The sequence below is a fragment of the Rousettus aegyptiacus genome, unplaced genomic scaffold (assembly GCF_014176215.1).
Source record: "Rousettus aegyptiacus isolate mRouAeg1 unplaced genomic scaffold, mRouAeg1.p scaffold_m13_p_2, whole genome shotgun sequence".
Taxonomy (NCBI): Eukaryota; Metazoa; Chordata; class Mammalia; order Chiroptera; family Pteropodidae; genus Rousettus; species Rousettus aegyptiacus.
In genome coordinates this window covers 131,357,423-131,376,470 of record NW_023416295.1, presented here as the reverse complement: position 1 = coordinate 131,376,470, position 19,048 = coordinate 131,357,423, and the positions used below count along the sequence as shown (strand labels likewise).

At 34.2% G+C, this 19,048-nt stretch overlaps 1 protein-coding gene across 5 annotated transcripts in view; it reads left to right on the top strand.

Moving 5' to 3' along the window:
- Nucleotides 1-19,048, top strand: part of SPATS2 (spermatogenesis associated serine rich 2) — an 87,826-nt gene that overhangs the window by 31,477 nt on the left and 37,301 nt on the right. For all 5 annotated transcript variants that reach the window (XM_016151779.2, XM_016151780.2, XM_016151781.2 and 2 more), the window contains one exon: nucleotides 8,281-8,548. In XM_016151779.2, coding sequence (XP_016007265.2) covers nucleotides 8,524-8,548 — 25 coding nt within the window. In that variant the 5' untranslated portion in view covers nucleotides 8,281-8,523. The remainder of the gene's footprint in view (nucleotides 1-8,280; nucleotides 8,549-19,048) is intronic.

Below are 19,048 nucleotides of genomic sequence, written 5' to 3'. Positions count from 1 at the left end.
TTTGAAGTACCAGTGTGTGTAGTGGAAAGAAAGAGAATTTGTAGTCTTTTAGACCTGGGTTTGTATCACTGCTCCATCACTCACCAGTTGTTAGAGCTTGGGAAATTCTCACAATCTCAAATTCTTCAATTAAATGAATAATAAACACCAAACAGGATTACATGAAGTTTATATGTAAAGGAAATAACATGCCTAGCACATGGTAGGCAATGTTAGTTTTCTTATTTATTCCTTTTAAGCCCTCAAACTTTCCTTTCTCCCCTTCTGTTTCCATTACCAAACAATTACAGTAATTTGGTATGACCTCCCTCACGTTCTCCCTTCTATCTCTATATTTCTTCTTGTCTTTTTTGCTTGTATCAAAGGTATGTTTCTTATACCTTACAAGGTTGTTGTGATGATTAAATAAGAAAATGTGTATGAAATTGCTAAGTACATTTCCAGTGATTACCTTTCTATCTTTCCTTTATTTTCTATTTCTACAAGTATTATTCTCGGAAGTATGTTTGATCTTTCCTTCTCCTTTTTGAAAAAGTATTCAAATGAAGTATACCTATTTTGGGAGTAAAACCCCTTTTTCTTGGCCTTGCTAGAACTGTGGCTGATACCCTATTTCTTTCATTCTTTCATTGTTAAACTTCTCAGTTTAATAGTTGAGGGGTTGGGCCTCCACTTTTCCATAAACTGCTCTCACATTAAACTCTTGTATTCTGATATATTATTATTCTCCCCTGAATCTGAAATAGCAGCACCTGCCCACTCAGCTTCCACAAGGCTTAGAATGTAGTAAGCATTCAATGAATATTAGTTGAATAATGAATGAAATAAGAAGCTTTAAAATACCATCGTGGAGAGCTCTCTAATGCTTTCAATTAATGGATTTAAAGAAATCTGATAAACTCTTATTTATAGCTAAATTCAGTCTAACTAGTGGCTTGTGTATAACATGAATTTTGTTGTTTTTCTGAGAAACTCATTGGTTTGTATCAGATTCCAGAAAGAGATTTTAAATACTATATTTAAATACTATATTCTGGAAAGAAATTTTAATTTTAAAAGTTTAACTCTCAAGACAAATTTATTAGCAAAAGCCTCTTTTCTGTTTTTTTCTATCAAGAGAACTCAGACCATTGTTTTTCCAGTATGGCGATACTTAGGCCTTGGTTCTTGAGGCCCCTGTAGGCCTTTTAGCAGCCATTTTTTTTCTAAGACATCCATTATATTAACCAGACTATGTCATGATAGGGTCGCCATGCTATCCTTTTGGTTAATGATAATAGCTAATATGGCACCAGAGGCATATTCTTGTAAATACAGCAGTCCCAGCTTTGGTCAGTTGGATTTTTCTTTTGCCATTTTAGTAAGTATACCTGTTAACAATATTTTCTCTTTATCTAGTAGATAGTATTAATTTGCTAAAAGTTGTTAGAGTAAGTTTTCTTTGATTTTATAGAAGTCTTTCTATCCATTACTATTCTCTTATATAGTTTATTGTTAATTGAAAAAATTGGTTAAAGCAAGAGATAAAAATGATACATACATACCATAAAGCATTTTATTTTCACTTAAAACAAATAAACATACACATTTATTCATCAACCTTATTATATATTAAATATGAGTTTGCTGATTAGAGTTCTTCATCTTGTTGGCATTAATTATACCCTGTAATGTCTTGCTTGCATCTTCCAACTACAGTTTTTTGAGTGGAATGAGAACTCTTAGAGACTTGAAGCAATGAATATATACTCCTCCTAGATTAAAAAGTTTTCCCCAAGCTTATTTATGCGTTTTACTACACTAAAATTGAGGACAGTTTTTGAAGAGATAAGATAGATACTACATCCAAAGGAATGGGTTACAGATACTACATCCAAAGGAATGGGTTATTATCCAGGAGGGCTGTAACTGTCTTCAAGATTTATTCATGTTTTATCTTATGTCAGAATTTCCTTCCTTTTAAAGACTGAGTAATACTTTCCATCTTGCATAATTTTTTATCGTAAGTATGTGGTACATAGTAGATTCACATTAAATACTAGTTGATCAATTTAATAATGTTTTTTAAGTTACCAGAGGTATTAGAAATCACTTTCTATATACAGGGAATCTCCTTTTAAGGATTGGAATCAATGAATAAAGTTGTTCTTAATTGCCTTGTTTTGTTTTTGCCTAATAGCTCCCTCCATTACCATGAGCTGCTTGTGCCTCTATACTTTGGGGAGATGGGAGGAATGGAGTTTATATATGTGTGTGTGTGTGTGGGGGGGGGTGATGAAATGATCAGTATTGTTTAAAATGATTATTGAAGAATTTATATAGCTGAGGATAATTTGGTTTGATTGGGTTTGGGGTACAGCCATCTGCATGAGGAGGAGGGGTGCAGACAATGCTAAATACCCAGTTAGCAATGAAATAGGAAGAGACAAACATACATAACCCTACTCTGATTCTTTTGAGCCCCCTCTACGCCCACACTTACAGCTGCCACTGATGACTAACATTTAGCAATTTGGAGGGTCCTGTGTCTTTTAATAGTAGTAAAGAGGAGTTGTGGTATCACATGGTTTCTGATTTTCCACTTAGAATGTACTTTAAATTTTGAGAAATTTAATTTTGTTCCAATTTTCAATTGTATGTTGTTCTAATTCAAGGTTTTTATTAGTAAAAAAGAATTCATTGGTTTTTCTAAATGAAAAGTTCATGTTCCAAAATATGTTTATGGTTATCAGGCCTTATAATTATGGGAGAGTTTTGAGATTAGAGTGGCATATGGATCAGAAAGTTAATGCCAATAAGTAAAGACATTTGTTGAGAAAATAGACTTTACATGAATATTCTTTTAAATTCATTAAAATGAATATCACGTTCACTTTTTTGACTGAAGGAAATTATCTTTTTTGTACCTATTTTTTAGACTATATCAGTGGATTAATTTCCGTCTTCTTTTTCATATTCCTTTATAAAACTAATGAGAATGATATTTATTGGCAAACTGATAAGTGTGAAATAAGAACTTTTGGTTACTTTCTCAACCAAAATGCTTAAAAATTAGAAAAAAAGTTTTTATTTGGAACTTCTCATCTTCTTGTTTTTGGTTGTAGTTCTATAGGTGTAGAGAGTTAGTGGGTGTAGGTTCTTATTGACACATTTCTTGAACCTATTGATTGGGTTTCTAAGTTAGAATAAATATTTAGATTCAGTAGAGGGTTTTCAGCTTTGACTTAATTTACTGGGAAGGGATCTTTTAAAAAGTGTTAAAATTTTTTGAACAGATAAGATGTTTATATAGTTCTAGTGTCAAAAAGAATGTAGATTGAAAAGTCTTTTTTACCCCAGTTGTCAATGGATTTTCACTATTGCTAGTTTCTTGTTTATCCTTTCATATATACAATATGTATATATAAATATATTCTCCCCCATCATATTCATCGAACACTGTATCTTACTATATCAATATAGGAAGAACTTCCTCTCCTCTCAAAAACATTTGCATAGTATCTTCTCGTATGGGTGAACCATAATTTATTAAATTAGTGTTCTATTGATGGACAATTAGATGGTTTCCAATCTTTTCTCTTAGAAATAATGGTGTATTAGATAACTGAACATATCTGTTTACACATTTGTTAATATGCTTATAGGGTAAATTCCTAGAAATTATCTTTCTGAATCAAATAGTATATACATTTTAAATTTTGATATCTAATCTAGTTTTCTTCCATAGGTGTTATATAAATTTACATTCTCATTTAGATATGTTTTTCCAGTTTTACTACTAATGTGTATAATAATTTTGGATATTTGCCAGTCTGTGTAAAAAATGGTGTCTTAGAAGTTCTAATTTGCATAAAATAGGTTAAAGTATTTGTCTAAATATACACATACATCCTATCATGTCAGATATTATCATAAGGCTTATAATAACTTAAAAACATAGTCTTTTGCATCCCCTCCCTCCTATTCCCTATTCTAGCTTTCCATAGGTAATCATAAACATTTCTTTCAGTATTAATCTGCACATTTCTGAATAACAAGGCAGTACTGACTGACATTTTAATCCTTTCAGGGGCAATCCTATCATGGAAGATGAGAATTTAGTTTTCTTGTGTTTTCTTCCCTCCTCACCCATGCTCCCTTTTTCCTGGTTCTGATAGGTAGATTTCATAACAATCCGTATTTTAAATTTAAAGTAACTGTAAGTACCTTTGTGTAAAGCACAATTAATTATTTGTTAGTGTGCCAGGTCCTTATAATGCATGCTAGTTACATACTCCAAGACTTGAAAGTTATTCCCTCTTTAGAGTGCTTTGGATCATTTGATTTTCTAATCGCACATCATCTAAATTTAGAGTTGCTGTTCTAAAGCTTTAACAATACCTGTAATTATGACCTATTGGTAGTAACCCATAGTCTTGGTAAAGTTCCCATTTGTTTGTAAGTAACGCATCATCTATTTTTCTTGGGACCTTTTAGTTTTAGGGAGCATATCGTTCATTGCAGATCATACAAGCCATTATTTATTGAGTGGCTGTCAAGAAGTATCAGGCATTGTTCTAAGTGCTACATCTGTACAAACTAATTTAAACCATATAACATCCCTGTGAGGAAGATGCTAGCGTTCTTTGCATTTTACAGATAAAGAAACTGAGACCTAGGGAAGGTAATCAGCTAGCTTGAAGTTACTCAGCTAGGAGGTGGTAGAGCTGGGATGGAAACCCCATACAGTCTGTCTGTAAAGTCTTCTCTTATCCTCTCTGCTATAAGGCATCTGTATTAATGATATACTCAACCTCAGTAAAGCATGTGCTTTGGTTTGGTTTTCTGCTAGTGGTGATGGATTTATGCTAATCCATCTGTGTTTAACATTTGTCTTTTTTCTAACTCAGCATGTTCCTGAAAACTTTAAAAAATAAAATGTTTTAATTGTGGTTAAAAACATAACATAAAATTTATCATCTTAAAGATTTTTAAATGTACAGGTTAATAGTGTTAATTATATTTACATAGTTGTGTAACAGGTCTCTAGAAATTTTTCATATTGCAACATTGAAACTGTACCTATTTAATAACAATATCCCATTTCCCTTTGTCTCCATCCCCTGGCAACCACCATTCTACTTTCTGTCTCTATGAATTTGACTGCTGTAGATACCTCATATAAGTGGAATCATACAATATTTGTCTTATTTTTGATTGGCATTTCATTTAACATAATGTTCTCAAGGTTCATCCATGTTGTGGCATGTGATAGGATTTCCTTCTTTTTAAAGGCCTAACATTCCATTGTGTGTGTGTGCACATAACATATTTTGTTATTTTAGTAATTCTTCAATGGACATTTGATTGTTTCTACCTCTTGTCTATTACGAATAATGCTACAATGAATATGGGAGTGCAAATATCTCTTTGATATGCTGATTTCAGCTCTTTTGGATATATACCCAGAGGTGGGATTGCTAGATCATATGGTGCTATTTTGAATTTTTTGAGGAATTTCTATACTGTTTTCCATAGTAGCTGTACCATTTTACATCCCCACTGACAGTACACATGGATTCCAATTTATCCACATCCTCGCCAACATTTTTTTTTTGGTAGCATAATGGATGGGAGATGCTATATCATAGTGGTTTTGATCTGTATTTCTCTAATGAGGAGCGACGTTAATCGGCTTTTCATGTGCTTGTTAACCATTCGTGTATCTTCTTTGAAGAAATTTCTATTTAAATCTTTTGCCAATTTTTAATTGAATTATTTATTTTTTTGTTATGTTGTAGGAGTTCTTGGTATATCCTGGATGTTAACCCCCTTATCAGATATATGATTTACAAATATTTTCTCCCATTCCACTGGTTGCTTTTCACTCTTGATTATTTCCTTTAATGCAGAAGCTTTTAAGTTTCATGCAATCCCATTTGTCTATATTTGCTTTTTTTGACTGTGCTTTTGATTTTATATCTAAGAAATCATTGCTAAATCCAATGTCATGAAGCTTTTTCTCTGTTTTTTTAGGATTTTTAGGTCTTTAATTCATTTTGAGTTAATTTTTGTATATGATATAAGGTAAAGATCCAACTTCATTCATTTTACATGTGGATATCCCGTTTTCCTAACACCATTTGTTGAAGAGACTGTTGTTTCCCCATGGAGTGGTCTTGGTGCCCTTGTCAAAAATCACTTTACCTTTTCTGGGTCCTCTGTTCTGTTCCATTTGTCTAAATGCCTGTCTTAATGGCAGTACTACACTGTTTTCATTACTGTAGCATTCTAATGTGTTTTGAAATTAGGAGATGTGAGGCCTCCAACTTTGCTTTATTTTAAGATTGTTTTAGCTACTTGAGGTCTATTCCTGAAAGTAAAAAATATCTACATAATATAATATTTATCATTTTAATCATTCCTCAGTGTACAAATCAGTGGCATTAAATACATTCACAGTGTTGTATAACTGTCACCATTCTCTATACCCAAACTTTTTCATCATTCCTGACAAAAACTTTGTACATTAAACAATAACTCTCCCTTTTCTACTTCCCCTCTAGTTCCTGGTAACCTCTCCTCTACTTTCTCTTTTTTCTCATCCCTTTTAAACCCATTCTGACATAAATAAAAACCTAAGTCCTCTTTTGTTGTGATTTAAAATGAAAAATAAATATGACAATTAACAATAAGTCAAAGTAATAGATTTTAAAACCACATGTCTATCCTCTTCCCATTTCCCCCCTTGAGAGTCACTGAGCTTGGGGTGCCTAGAAACCAACAGCATATGTTTGTATACCTGGTACGGTGGGTGAGATCTGTAACTATGGACTTCTTTAGAGCAAAACTAACTGAAGATGGGAGTCAGGATCACTGGTTTTCTTACCTTGATGCTCTTAGCTCAGAGAAGTATATATAGACTGACCATTTTGAATTTGCTTTACTACTTAATAAGCTGCAACAAATTAATATAAACAGATTTAATCCTTTTTACTTTCTTTTTAATACATCCATCATTATTGATTACCAGTTTTCTCATACTTCAGGCTTTAATTTAACAACACAAAGAAGTATTACATACATTTTGTTCCCATTTTGGAAAAATACTTGACTGAATGTTTTGTTTTGTTTTGTTTTTGTACACATGAGTGGCTTGGTCAAGAGTATCCTTTGGGTTTTTTCCTCTAGTTTTTACAGAAAAATTTTAGTTTTTGAGTTATATGTACAGTAGAATGCACAAATCTTAAGAGTAACCCAGTAAATTTTCACATATGTATGTACCCATATAAGTATCATTCAGATCAGGATATAAAACATTTTACCCCTTAGGAAGTTCTCTCATGTTTGTTCTGAGAGGGATGCTTCCTTCCAGAGAAGGGATGTCATGACCCTTTTATCATAATTATATGTTTCTGTCTCTAATAATATTTTTTGTCTTAAAGATTTGAATTTCTTTCTTCTAAAATCTCACAAAATGCTTTTGTCAGGCCTGCTCTATCCAGTGGTAAATTCCATGTACTTCCATAAGCTTTGGCTGATTCTCCCAATTTAGCTCAGTGCTCTGGAAGATAGAGGTTCAGTCTGCCTTTCCTCAGGTCTCATAGTGTTTTGTAGAGGCTCTTACTCTTGGTGGATTTTTTTAAAACAATTTCCCAGGGCTATCTACTCATCCCTTCATTCTTGTCTTTTCACATTGAAAAGTATTTCATCTAAGGTTACTCTCACTCATTTCCTTGTTGGGTTGCATTTTGTAAAATGTGTTTCCTATCAGGTTTCTGGGTATAAGAGTTCTATGATCCTCATCATGCTTTCTTTACCCAGAAAACTTGGGCATGTATTTTTAAATGTTTAATAACATGGAAAAAATAGTATTTGTATCTTACAATTTATAGAAGCTTCCTGCAGTAGTGACTAATCCAAATTTTGATGTTTCACTTTTCCTTATTAAGATTCCTTCATACTTTCCCATTCACCCCTCTCCCCAAGTTTCTTGCAGCTGTGTGAGCGATGAGGTAATATTTTAGTTTATGAAGCAGAGATGGAGATAAGATATTTGAGATAGATAAAAAAGATAAGATGACTAAGAAAACATGTTTTCCGAACTAAGAAGATGATTTGATTCTAAAGGTTCTAAAGGAACAAAATATTGCTGTTTATAACTATAATCTCTTCAGAGTACTTTTAATAACTAGTTTTGTTTAGAAAAAATACAAAATAACACCTGTGGATATCTCTTAGAAATTTTGTACAGATAGCTAATACTGTAACAATGAATGTGTGTGTTTGTTTTCTCTCCAGAATCTCCCTGGAAAAAGAGACATGAATGTCTGCAATGATATTTCCTGACAAGAAGTTGATAGAAGAGAAGGAAAGGAGATCACCAGCTAGAGAGCAGAATTTCCAAACCAGGACTTTATATCTATTACCTCCAACTACAGACTTTTCTTGCCTGCCTTTAAATCAGAGATAAACTACAGTCAGAACCCAGACAAGGCAAAAGAGTACTTTTCTTCCATATTTTTTGAGATCAAAGGAAACGCAATGTCTAGGAAACAAAACCAGAAAGGTAAGATTATATATGTGGGCATAAATTGATAAAAACATAGTTGTGGAGTAATGATCACCATTTATATCTAGATTTTTAAAAAACATTTTCTTAATGTATTTTGAATGGTTATACTTTCCTTCACCCAAGGCAGTACTACTGATAGTTATAACTGTGTCATGCCAGCAATTAATTTTAGAAGAGTACAGAACATTCATAAATTAATCTGTTGTCTCTATCTAAATATCTGTGGATAGTACATTACAACTTTGTGTGTTACAAGTTTGGGAATTAATTCACATAACAGTTGCTTTTCTAGTCTTATAATAAACCTAATGATTTGGAATATACTTGCAGGAAAGCCAAATGCATCTTGGAAATGCACTTTTTAGAGAGTGAACACATGTTAGGGGGAGTGGTAGTAGATAATTTACTGCAAGATATTTTATATCTTGTGAGTTGATGTTTCATTGGAGACAGGAAATACAACAAGAATAATTGCTTCTAGTTTTTGATTCCTTCTTTAGCTTTCCTTCTGGGATAAGTACTCTAGCCTTTTGTCTAAAGTAAAATATAAGGTGTAGAGTCAAGAAATATCGAGAACAGTTATAAAGAGGTGAAGGACAACAAAGACTATAAAATCACTTTTTCAGTTTTCCTAGAATAGCTGTAAAAACTTAGAGGGGAATATTTTTTTTTAATTAATAATTTTTTATTTTTAAATTATAGTTGGCAAACAATAGTATTTAGTTTCAGGTGTACAACATAGTGATTAGATATGTATATAATTCCCAAAATGATCACCCCAATAAATCTAGTGTCCCTCTGACAGTGCATAGTTATTACGGTATTACTGGCTGTATTCCTTAAGCTATTCCTTAGCCATGACTGTTTTGTAACTACTAATTCATGCTACTTGATCTCGTCCCCCTTTTTCACTGACCCTCCTGAATCTCCCCTCCCATCTGGTAAGCCTCAAAATGTTCTCTGTATCTATGAGTTTTCCTGTTTTTGTTTTTTGTTTATTTTGTTCTTTAGGTTCCACATATACCTACAATTACATGGCATTTGTCTTCTTCTATCTGACTTACTCCACTCAGCACACTACCCTTTAGGTCCACCATTAAATATCTTTTTCCATCCTATTACTTTTAGTCTGTGTGTGTCTTTTAATCTGAAGTGAGTCTCTTGTAGGCAGTGTATGTAAAGGTCTTGTTTTCTTATCCATTCAGCTACCCTATCTTTTGATTGGAACATTTAATTCTTTTTCATTTTAAGTACTTGTTGATAGATACGTAGTTATTGCCATTCTTTATTTAGACTTTTGATACATATATTGTTTTCTTTTTTCTTAAAGAAGTCCCTCTAACATTTCCTGTAATACTGGCTTGGTGGTGATGAACTTCTTCAGCTTTTTCTTGTCTGGGAAGCTCTTTATCTTTCTTTTGATTCTTCATGATAACTTTGCTGGGTAAAGTAATCTTCTTGGTTATAGATCCTGGGTTTTCATCACTTTCAATATTTTTTGCCAAGCCTTTCTGACCTATAAAGTTTCTGTTGAGAAATAGGCTGACAGTCTTATGGGTGCTCCCTTGTATGTAACTAATTGCTTTTCTCTTGCCACTTTTAAGAGTCTCTCTTCAAATTTAACCTTTGGCATTTTAATTATGATGTGTCTTGGTGTGGGCCTCTTTGGGTTCATCTTGTTTTGGAGTCTCTGAACTTCCTGGAGTTATATGTCTATTTCTCTAACTGGGTTAGGGAAGTTTTCCATCATCATTTCTTCAAATAGGTTTTCAATTCCTTGCTCTCTCTCTTCTCCTTCTGGTACCCCGTGATGTAAGTATTATTACACTCGATGTTGTCCCAGAGGCTTCTTAAATTATCTTCATATTTTTGGATTCTTTTTTCTTGTTGCTGTTCTGATTGGGTGTCCTCTGCTACCCCATCCTCTATGTCACTAATTCGATCCTCCATTTCGTCTACTCTGTTGATTTCCTCTAATGCAGCGGTCCCCAACCTTTTGGCACCCATTATCAGCGCTCCTATGAGAATAATGCCTGATGATCTGAAATGGAGCTAAGGCAGTGATGCTAGCACTAGGGAGCGGCTGCAAATACAGATGAAGCTTTGCTCAGTTGCCCGCCGCTCACCTCCTGCTGTGCGGCCTAGTTTCTGACAGGCCATGGATCAGTACTGGTCCACAGCCCAGCATTTGGGGACCCCTGCTCTAACGTACTCTTCATCTCACATATTGTTTTCTTGATTTCTGACTGACTCCTTATTATGTTTCCATCTCCATTTTTATGTTTTTTATCTCTTTGTTAAAGTTCTCACTGAGTTCATTTGCTCGCCTCCTAAGTTCCTCGAGCATCCTTATAACCAGTGTTTTGAACTCTGCATCTGGTATATTGCTTGTCTCCATTTTGGTGAGTTCTTTGTCTGGAGCTTTGTTCTATTCTTTCATGTGGGACATATTTCTTTGGATCCCTGTTTTTAGCTGCCTCCCTGTGTCTGCTTCTGTGTATTAGGTAGGGCTCCTAAGTTTCCTGGCCTTAGTAGAGTGGCTTTATTTAGTAGATGTGCTGTGGGGCCCTTTGGCACAGACCTGAGATGGGTCCAGCTGCAGGAACAAGTTCACCTTCAGCCTGTGTACCTCCAGGGCCATCTGATAATAGTCACCAAGCAATCTACATACGGCTGCTAGGCAGCCTCAAAGGGTCAAGTTCAAAACCGAGGATGGCTGCCACTAGTGCAGGGTTTGGGGCTGCTCAGCAAGAGGTACTGGGCAAGCTGAAGCCAGATACTGCTTCTTTGGGTTTTGTGAGCCTTTGAGAGATTTTATGAAAGTTGGTAGCAGATCTCAAGACACCCTATATGTATGGTGGGATAAATCACTGGAAGCAGCTTGAATGGGCCTACAAATTGGGAAAGGCGGTCTCAGGGAATCCCCTGGGCAGAGTGACCTGTGTTATCCAGGGTGATGGTACCTATGTTTGCAGGCTGGGAGTGGGAAGGGATCAACAAAGGAACAATGGCTTCTGCCTGCACCTCTGTCCATGAGCAAGCTTCCCGTCCAGCCTTTGCCATGAAGCCCAACAGCTCAACACCTCCCTGTATGTCCCTGGTGCCCCATGAGCAACTGCCCCAGTGCTGGAGCTCAGTGAGTGAGTCCATCAGCGAGTAAGGCCAGTGCACGCCCTTTAAGAGGAAAGTCTCCACTTCCCACAGCCCTCCATCTCACTCAGTCACAACTTCCACTGGTTTTCATAGCCAGAGATGGTGGGAACTTCTCTTCCCAGTATTGGAACCCTGGGCTTGGGAGCCCAGTGTGTGGCCAGAACCTCTGGCTCCTCAGGTTGGGGAGGTGGCTCTGCAGCCAAGATAGCCTTATCGATTCTTCGATTGCCACACGTGGTTGTGGGACTAGGCAGTTTTGCATCTCCACCCCTACTACTGTTTTGAGGTTACCTGTTATTTGAGGTGACCTAATTGTAGGACTTCTGTTCAGCCAGACCTCAAGTGACCCCGCACACTGGTTGCTCTGTAGTTTGGTTATAATTTTGGTGTCACTAGAGGAGGTATGCATAGCCTCACCTTCTATGCCATCTTGAATCCTCTCTTAAAGGGACAAATTTAACAACACTAGAACTATTATACATAACTGGTATATATTTGTTAAAAGAATGAACATCGCTATTCTGGCTTTCCTCTTTTCATTCAATATAACTTTCAATTTAAAGTTAATGTTCTTTAATTCAAAACAAAGCTATAGAGCCAGGTCTCACATGTTAAAATAAGAAGGAAATGCTTTTAAACTTAATTTTGACTTGGCACTTCAAAAACCTCATTATAAGAAAATAATATTCCAGAGTTCCGTATGGTTTTGAAAACTGTAGTTTCTTTCTACTGTAAATCTGTATAAAGAAAATCTGGGCTCTAAGACATGGTCAGATCACCAAAGAAGCTGAACTGTTCTATGGAATGAGATTAATCAACTGAAAGTTTTTATAACCTTTTGTTTATTAGTCATAATTCAGTGTGCTTTTTTCCCCAGTTAAGCTTGAAAAATTGAGTATCTGTTTTCCTTGTGCAAATAAGAAATACTATAGTAAAAATACAATTCCATACTTTAAGATAATTTCACCTAAAAGGTTTAGCATCTGAGTTTTCCTCCAAAAAAATTGACTTCAGCAGATTGCTTTGACCTTTTAAAAACCAGTCTTTGTTTATTTCATGTCTGTATTTTGCCAGAGCTGTAAAAAAGTCTTCATTACTGTAGATTTATAGTATTCTTGAGGTGAGGTAGCGTCAGTTCTTCATTGTTCTCCTTCAGCGTTGCTTTGGCTAGTCTGAGTCTTTTACCTCTCCATATTAACTTTAGAATCCATTTGTCAATATCCACAAAGTAAAATGCTGGGATTTTGATTGGGATTGTTTTTAATCTATACACCAAGTTGGTAAGAACTGACATTTTGACAATATTGAGTCTTCCTATCCACAAACATAGAATGTCTCTCTATTTATTTATTTATTTTATTTCTTTCCTCAGATTTTTGTGATTTTCCTTCTATCAGTGCTATATATGTTTTGTTAGATTTATACCCAAGTATTTCATTTTTGGGGGATGCTAACATAAATAGTATTGTATTATTTCAAATCCCACGTCTTCATTACTGTTACATGGGAAAGCTATGGACTTTTGTATATTAATCCTGTTTTGCAACCTTGATATAATAATCACTTACTAGTTCCAGGAGTTTTACATAACATTTATTGTAAAATTTTATTATTGAAATTTTTAAGCTTATGAAAAATAGAATAGTATAGTGAACTCCCCTATACCCATAATGTAGGCCACAATTAATAACACATGGCTAATCATTTTTGTCTATACTTCAGCCTACCCCTAGTGTATTATTTTGAAGCAAGTTTATGATATCATTTCAGGGAAAGGTTTTTTAAATAGACATAAAAAGCACTAATCATAAAGAAGAGGAATTAATGTCAGTGCATTATTACATTAAAAGTAAGAACTTTTGTTCATCAAAAGAAGACACAGTTAAGAGAATGAAAAGGGACATCATAGAATGGGAGAATAAATTTGTATCATGTTTAAATACTAGGAGAACTACTATAGATAAATAAGAAAAAGACAATTCTGCCTCAAAAAATTGGTCAAGAGTAGGCATGCCAGAAAAGAGAATATCAAAATGGCTAATAACATGTATAAAGGCACTCTATCTCTTTAGAAATGAGTGAAAAGCAAGTTGAAACTATACTGAAATACTACTACTCTTGTACTAGAATGGCTAAAATTAAAAAGATTAATAATACAAACAAGTGTTGACGAGGATGTGGAGAAAAGGAAAACAGTATGGAGATTTCTCAAAAAATTAAAAATGGATATATATCTTTTGGCCCAGCAATTGCGCTTCTGGATATTTATCTAAAGAAAACAAAAACAATAATTGTTAAGATCTATGCACTCCAATATTCACAACAGTGCAATTTACAATAGCCAAGATATGGAAGCAACCTAAATGCCCATCAACAGACGATTAGCTAAAGAAATTATAGTTCATATAAACAATGGAATACTAAGCCATTAAAAAAAATGAAATCCTGCCATTTACAACGACATGGATGGACCTAGAGGTTATGCTGAGTGAAATAAGTCAGACAGAGAAAGATCAGTACCATATGATTTCATTTATATGCGGAATCTAAGGAACAAAAAGAACTAATTAAAAATAGACTCACAAATATAGTGGACAGTTGGTGATGGACAGAGGGAAGCAGGGCTGAGGGGCTGGGAGAATGGGGTGAAGGGTTAAAGAAGTACAAAATAGTAGTTTATAATTGGTCATGGAGATAGGGAGCACAGCAGAGGGAACACAGTTAGCATTAATATGATGGCTAGGTACAGGGCCAGGGGAGGGACAGAGCAATTGGGGGGATCGTTTTATGAACTATATAGATGTCTAACCAATGTACTGTATACTTGAAACTAATTTAAATAATAGTAACAAAAAAAAAGATTAACAATACCAAAGTGTGAGTATAGAGCAATAACAAACAACTTTCAGAAACTGCTAATGAAAATTTAAATTGATACAGCTACTTCAAAACACTGTTTGACATTATATACTGAAGCTGAAGATATGCATACTCTATGACTAGGTTCTATTCCTAGATGCACTCAGAAGAAATGCATTCCCAAGTACACTAGGAGATTTGTACAAGAATATTCAAAACAACATTGTTTATATTGGCCAGAAACAACCCAATCGTCCATCACTATCAGAATAGATAAATAAACAATGGTGTAATCAGACAATGAAATATTATTCAACAAGGAAAATGAACACATTACATTTACTTGCTAGAACATGCATGAATCTTACAATGTTGAGTGGAACAAGCTGTGCACCAAAAATAAAATACATATGTACTCAATCCTTTTATAGACAAAAAGAAGACTATATCATAATTCTTAGGTACATGTTCTTAGGTGGTATCAACTATAGTGAAAAGAAGTTTGGAGAGTAGTTACTTATGGCAAATGGGAGAGGACATAATGAAGGAAGGGGACATGAGAAAGACTCTGGGGTACTAGAATTGTTTTATTTCTTAACCTGGGTAGTAGTTTTTGAGTGTTTGTTTTGTGATAAATTATCAAGCTGTGGTGCTCTATGAGTGTGTGCACTGTAAATGTTATATTTCGCAAAAAATTTTTAAAAGACATTTCATTAGGACAGAGTAGGATTCAACCAAGTGTGTTATGTAAGTAGGGAGTTGCTTACCTTCACAAGTATAACACTGAAAATCTTGTGTTTACCTTGTGATAATTATAACAGCTATTTGGAAACAGAAATATTTATAATTCAAGTGGATTATTGATCCATAAAGTCAGTTTTAAAAAGAAGAAGCCAATTTTTTATTTGTGTGATATTTATGAGTGAAGAGCGATAGATTTTGCAGTGCTGTGGTTTTATGAGAAACGTTGTTGTTTTACTGGAGACAGAGGCATGTGATTAGAATTGACTTGTTCATTTCTGTACTTTGAAGCAAGTGTATGGGATGAGGGAAGACACTGACTATTTGACAGGGCTAGAAGTAACATCCAAAGCAAAGTCTTTCACATTGACAGAAGAATATCTCTTACATCTAATGTACAGTTTTTAAAAAATGATTTTTCTCTTCCTTAATGCTCTCCTTCAAATTCTCAAAAATTCTTCCATCTAGTTTGTACCTATTTCAGTAATTGAAGATTTATTTAACTTTTAAGTATCACAGTTCTTAAATATTTTAATGTTTTTTACTTACATAATGGAGTTTCTTAAGATAGCTGGTAGAATTCTTGAGACTTGAGACTTGAAGGTCAGTGAGGAGTAAGAAATAATTTTTTTTTTTTAGAAAAATATGCATTCAGCTTATCTAAACCATCTGAGGCCAGAGATATGGCTTACATTACAGTAACATCCAAGAATAACGACCCCATAAAATGAAAGATTTTGTTAAGTAGAGAAATGTTAGTGAAATCTAAAAATGAGATTTTTTCTTGTAAGAGAGACTGAAATTAGGCCCTTAATAGCATTAAGTATGTTTTTCTTTAGACTTACTTGACCACAGAGGCATTTTGTATGATCTGATTTATTTGCACACTGATTTTTTTTGTTTTTAGATTATCCAGGTTTCTTGATTTCTTTTTCCCCCCTATTTTTACTGGCTGTCCATCTTTTAGCTATATCACAATTTCTTTTTATCTTTCCCAAAAGGCAGGGAGAGATTAGCAAGTAGAAGGGTAAAAACTCACGTCAGTCCTTACTACTTGGAAATAAAGAAAGATTGAATTAAGTATTTTAACTTTTATTTTATTTTGTACCCCATTCCTTTAAAAAGACTGAATATTGACTGTAAACAGATATCAGAATAACCATCACGTGGGTTCACAATTTTCTAAGTAACTGTTTGAATTCGTGTAATCCTTGGCACTGCATGCAAAGTTTTTTGAATAAGACATTAACTCAGAGATGATCTAGAATCAGCAGAGAATGTGTACTAATCTTAATAATTAAGGATTTATTTGATTGTTTTTTAATTACAGTTCTTAAGTGCTTTTAATTTATTTGACTTAAGAAATGGAGTTGCCTAGAACAGCTGGTAGAATTCCTGAGAATTCGAGGGATAGTGAGGAGTATGAAAGAATTTTTCTTAAACTATGCATTTCATTTCATTTGTGGGAGAACTAATTTCAGACTAATCAGAGATGGAATTGAGAGAAAGTTTTGCCATTAAAATCAATATCATTGTCTCCTGGCTATTCACTAGAGAGTATCACTATTTGTGGAAAAACTGACAATATTATTGGAACCAGCACACCTTTTAAACGATGAGACCCTCAAGAATTCTTGGAACTTAAAAAAAATAGCTTGTTCTACTGTACCTGCTGGGAACCTGGGAAAATCTGTTGGTGAGAGTAATGTAGGATTTAATTGCTTGTCTGTGTCTTTAATAAAAATCCTGACTTTCCATCAAGTTCCACCTGGAAAAACCAGAACTCATTCTAGAAGTTTGGAAATATCCCAGTGAAAGTGCTTTTAGTCTTATAAAAAGGCCCAACGTCCTTAAGAATGTAGTTGAAGAAGCACTCAAAAAGCAAAGAAAAAAATTAAATCAGCTGTGAACACTATGTGAAAAATGAAAGCAGAAATAACAGAAAAATAAAAGCCTGCTTTATAAAAAAGGATCTTTCTTTCATTGAAGACCTTCTTAGCAGTTGGTAGTTGAAGTGTGGATTTTTCTGAATATGTAAGCCACAATAGTCATCTGAGAAGGCTGGAAAGACCAGTTGATGAGACCATTAGGTCTGTATCCTTATAACCTATTCAGAGGATTGTGTGTAGCCAAGATGAAGGTTTCTTAAATAACTTTTAAAGAACTAATATTTAAAAGTATTAGCACTGTGGAAGGTCACAAAAGTACACTATGGTAGAATTACTTAAAGCAGACTAAAATTCTTACAAAATTGTATTTTGATATGGTTGTCTTTCAAAATTTTGCATCTCTGATTTGCTCTCCTTCCAAGCCAGATTCCCCATTATTTACACATCTGTCCTTTTTCAAAAAATATATTATCTTATTTCTTACCAAAGAGTCATAATTCTTCCAAGATTAGGTGATAAATTGGCAGAAGAGACTTACTACCAAGGAAACTGGACTTGGTGGTATATTCAGTTTTGAAGTTGTAAATATATTCTAGGCTTTATTTAGCTAGTAGTATCTGTGACAATAACTTTCTTTTCCTTGCATTCACATTTACACAATATAATTCTTGTCCCAATATTTACCACTGAAGAAACTGCACATGTAGAAACTGAACTCTATTTTACATTTTATTGGTGAGTTATATGTGGATTATTCTAAAAATTGGCATGAGGAAAAACAGCTTCAAGAGACTGATTATTTTCTTTTATGTTGTTGAGTTTTGGCTGTGTTCAGTCTAAAGGAGAACTTCAGGTTAATTGTTCATGAGATACCATTTCTGTAAGAACTGGCATTTAGCCTCTGCTCTCGAGTTTACTTTTTAATTTTTAAGAGGAAGTTGATACGGTTTGAGAAAATATGACGAGCTATTATCACACTTGTTAGATTATCTGTATGTGTAGGCTTTCTCACCCAAGGGCTTACCTGCGTTTAATTAGATCTTACCTCTATGGCCTCTCTTTGGCCATGGTGAAATGTGAATAATTTTGTTTCCCAATTTGTTTTATGTATGTGTAAGGAATATCAGTGAGTAATAACAGGAATCAGATCCTTAGAAGAAAGTCGATATACTGAGGTAATGTTAAAATAATGACAACTTGAGAACTAGTATATTTGGTGAGTTACTGTGTTTTAAAACTTGTTAAGATAATTGTTAAATTCCAAAGAAGACATACAGATGGCCAACAGGTACATAAAAAGGTGCTTGACATCACTAATCATTAGAGAAACACAAATCAAAACCATAATGAAATACTACCTCATACCTGTTAAATGGCTGTTATCAAAAAGAACAAACAAGTGTTGGCAGACATGTGGAAGGAAGGGAAACCTGTGTTGGTGAAATGTAAATTGGTGCAGCCACTATGGAAAACAGTGTGGAGGTTCCTCAGAAAATTAAAAATTGAACTACTGTATAGTCCAGCAATTTTACTTCTGGGTGTTTGTCCAAAGAAAACGAAGACACTAACTAGAAAAGATATCTGCACCCCCATGTTCATTGCAGCACTATTGACAATAGCCAACATGTAGAAGAAACAACCTAAGTGTCTGTTGATGGATGAGAGGATGAAGAAAATGTGATACACACACAATGGAATATTACTCAGCTACAGAAAAGAAGGAAATCTTGCCATTTGTGACAACATGGATGGACCGCGAGAGCATTATGAAATAAATCAGAGAAAGATAAATACTGTGAGATTCTCACTTATATGTGGAATCTTAAAACAAACAAACTCATAGATACAGAGA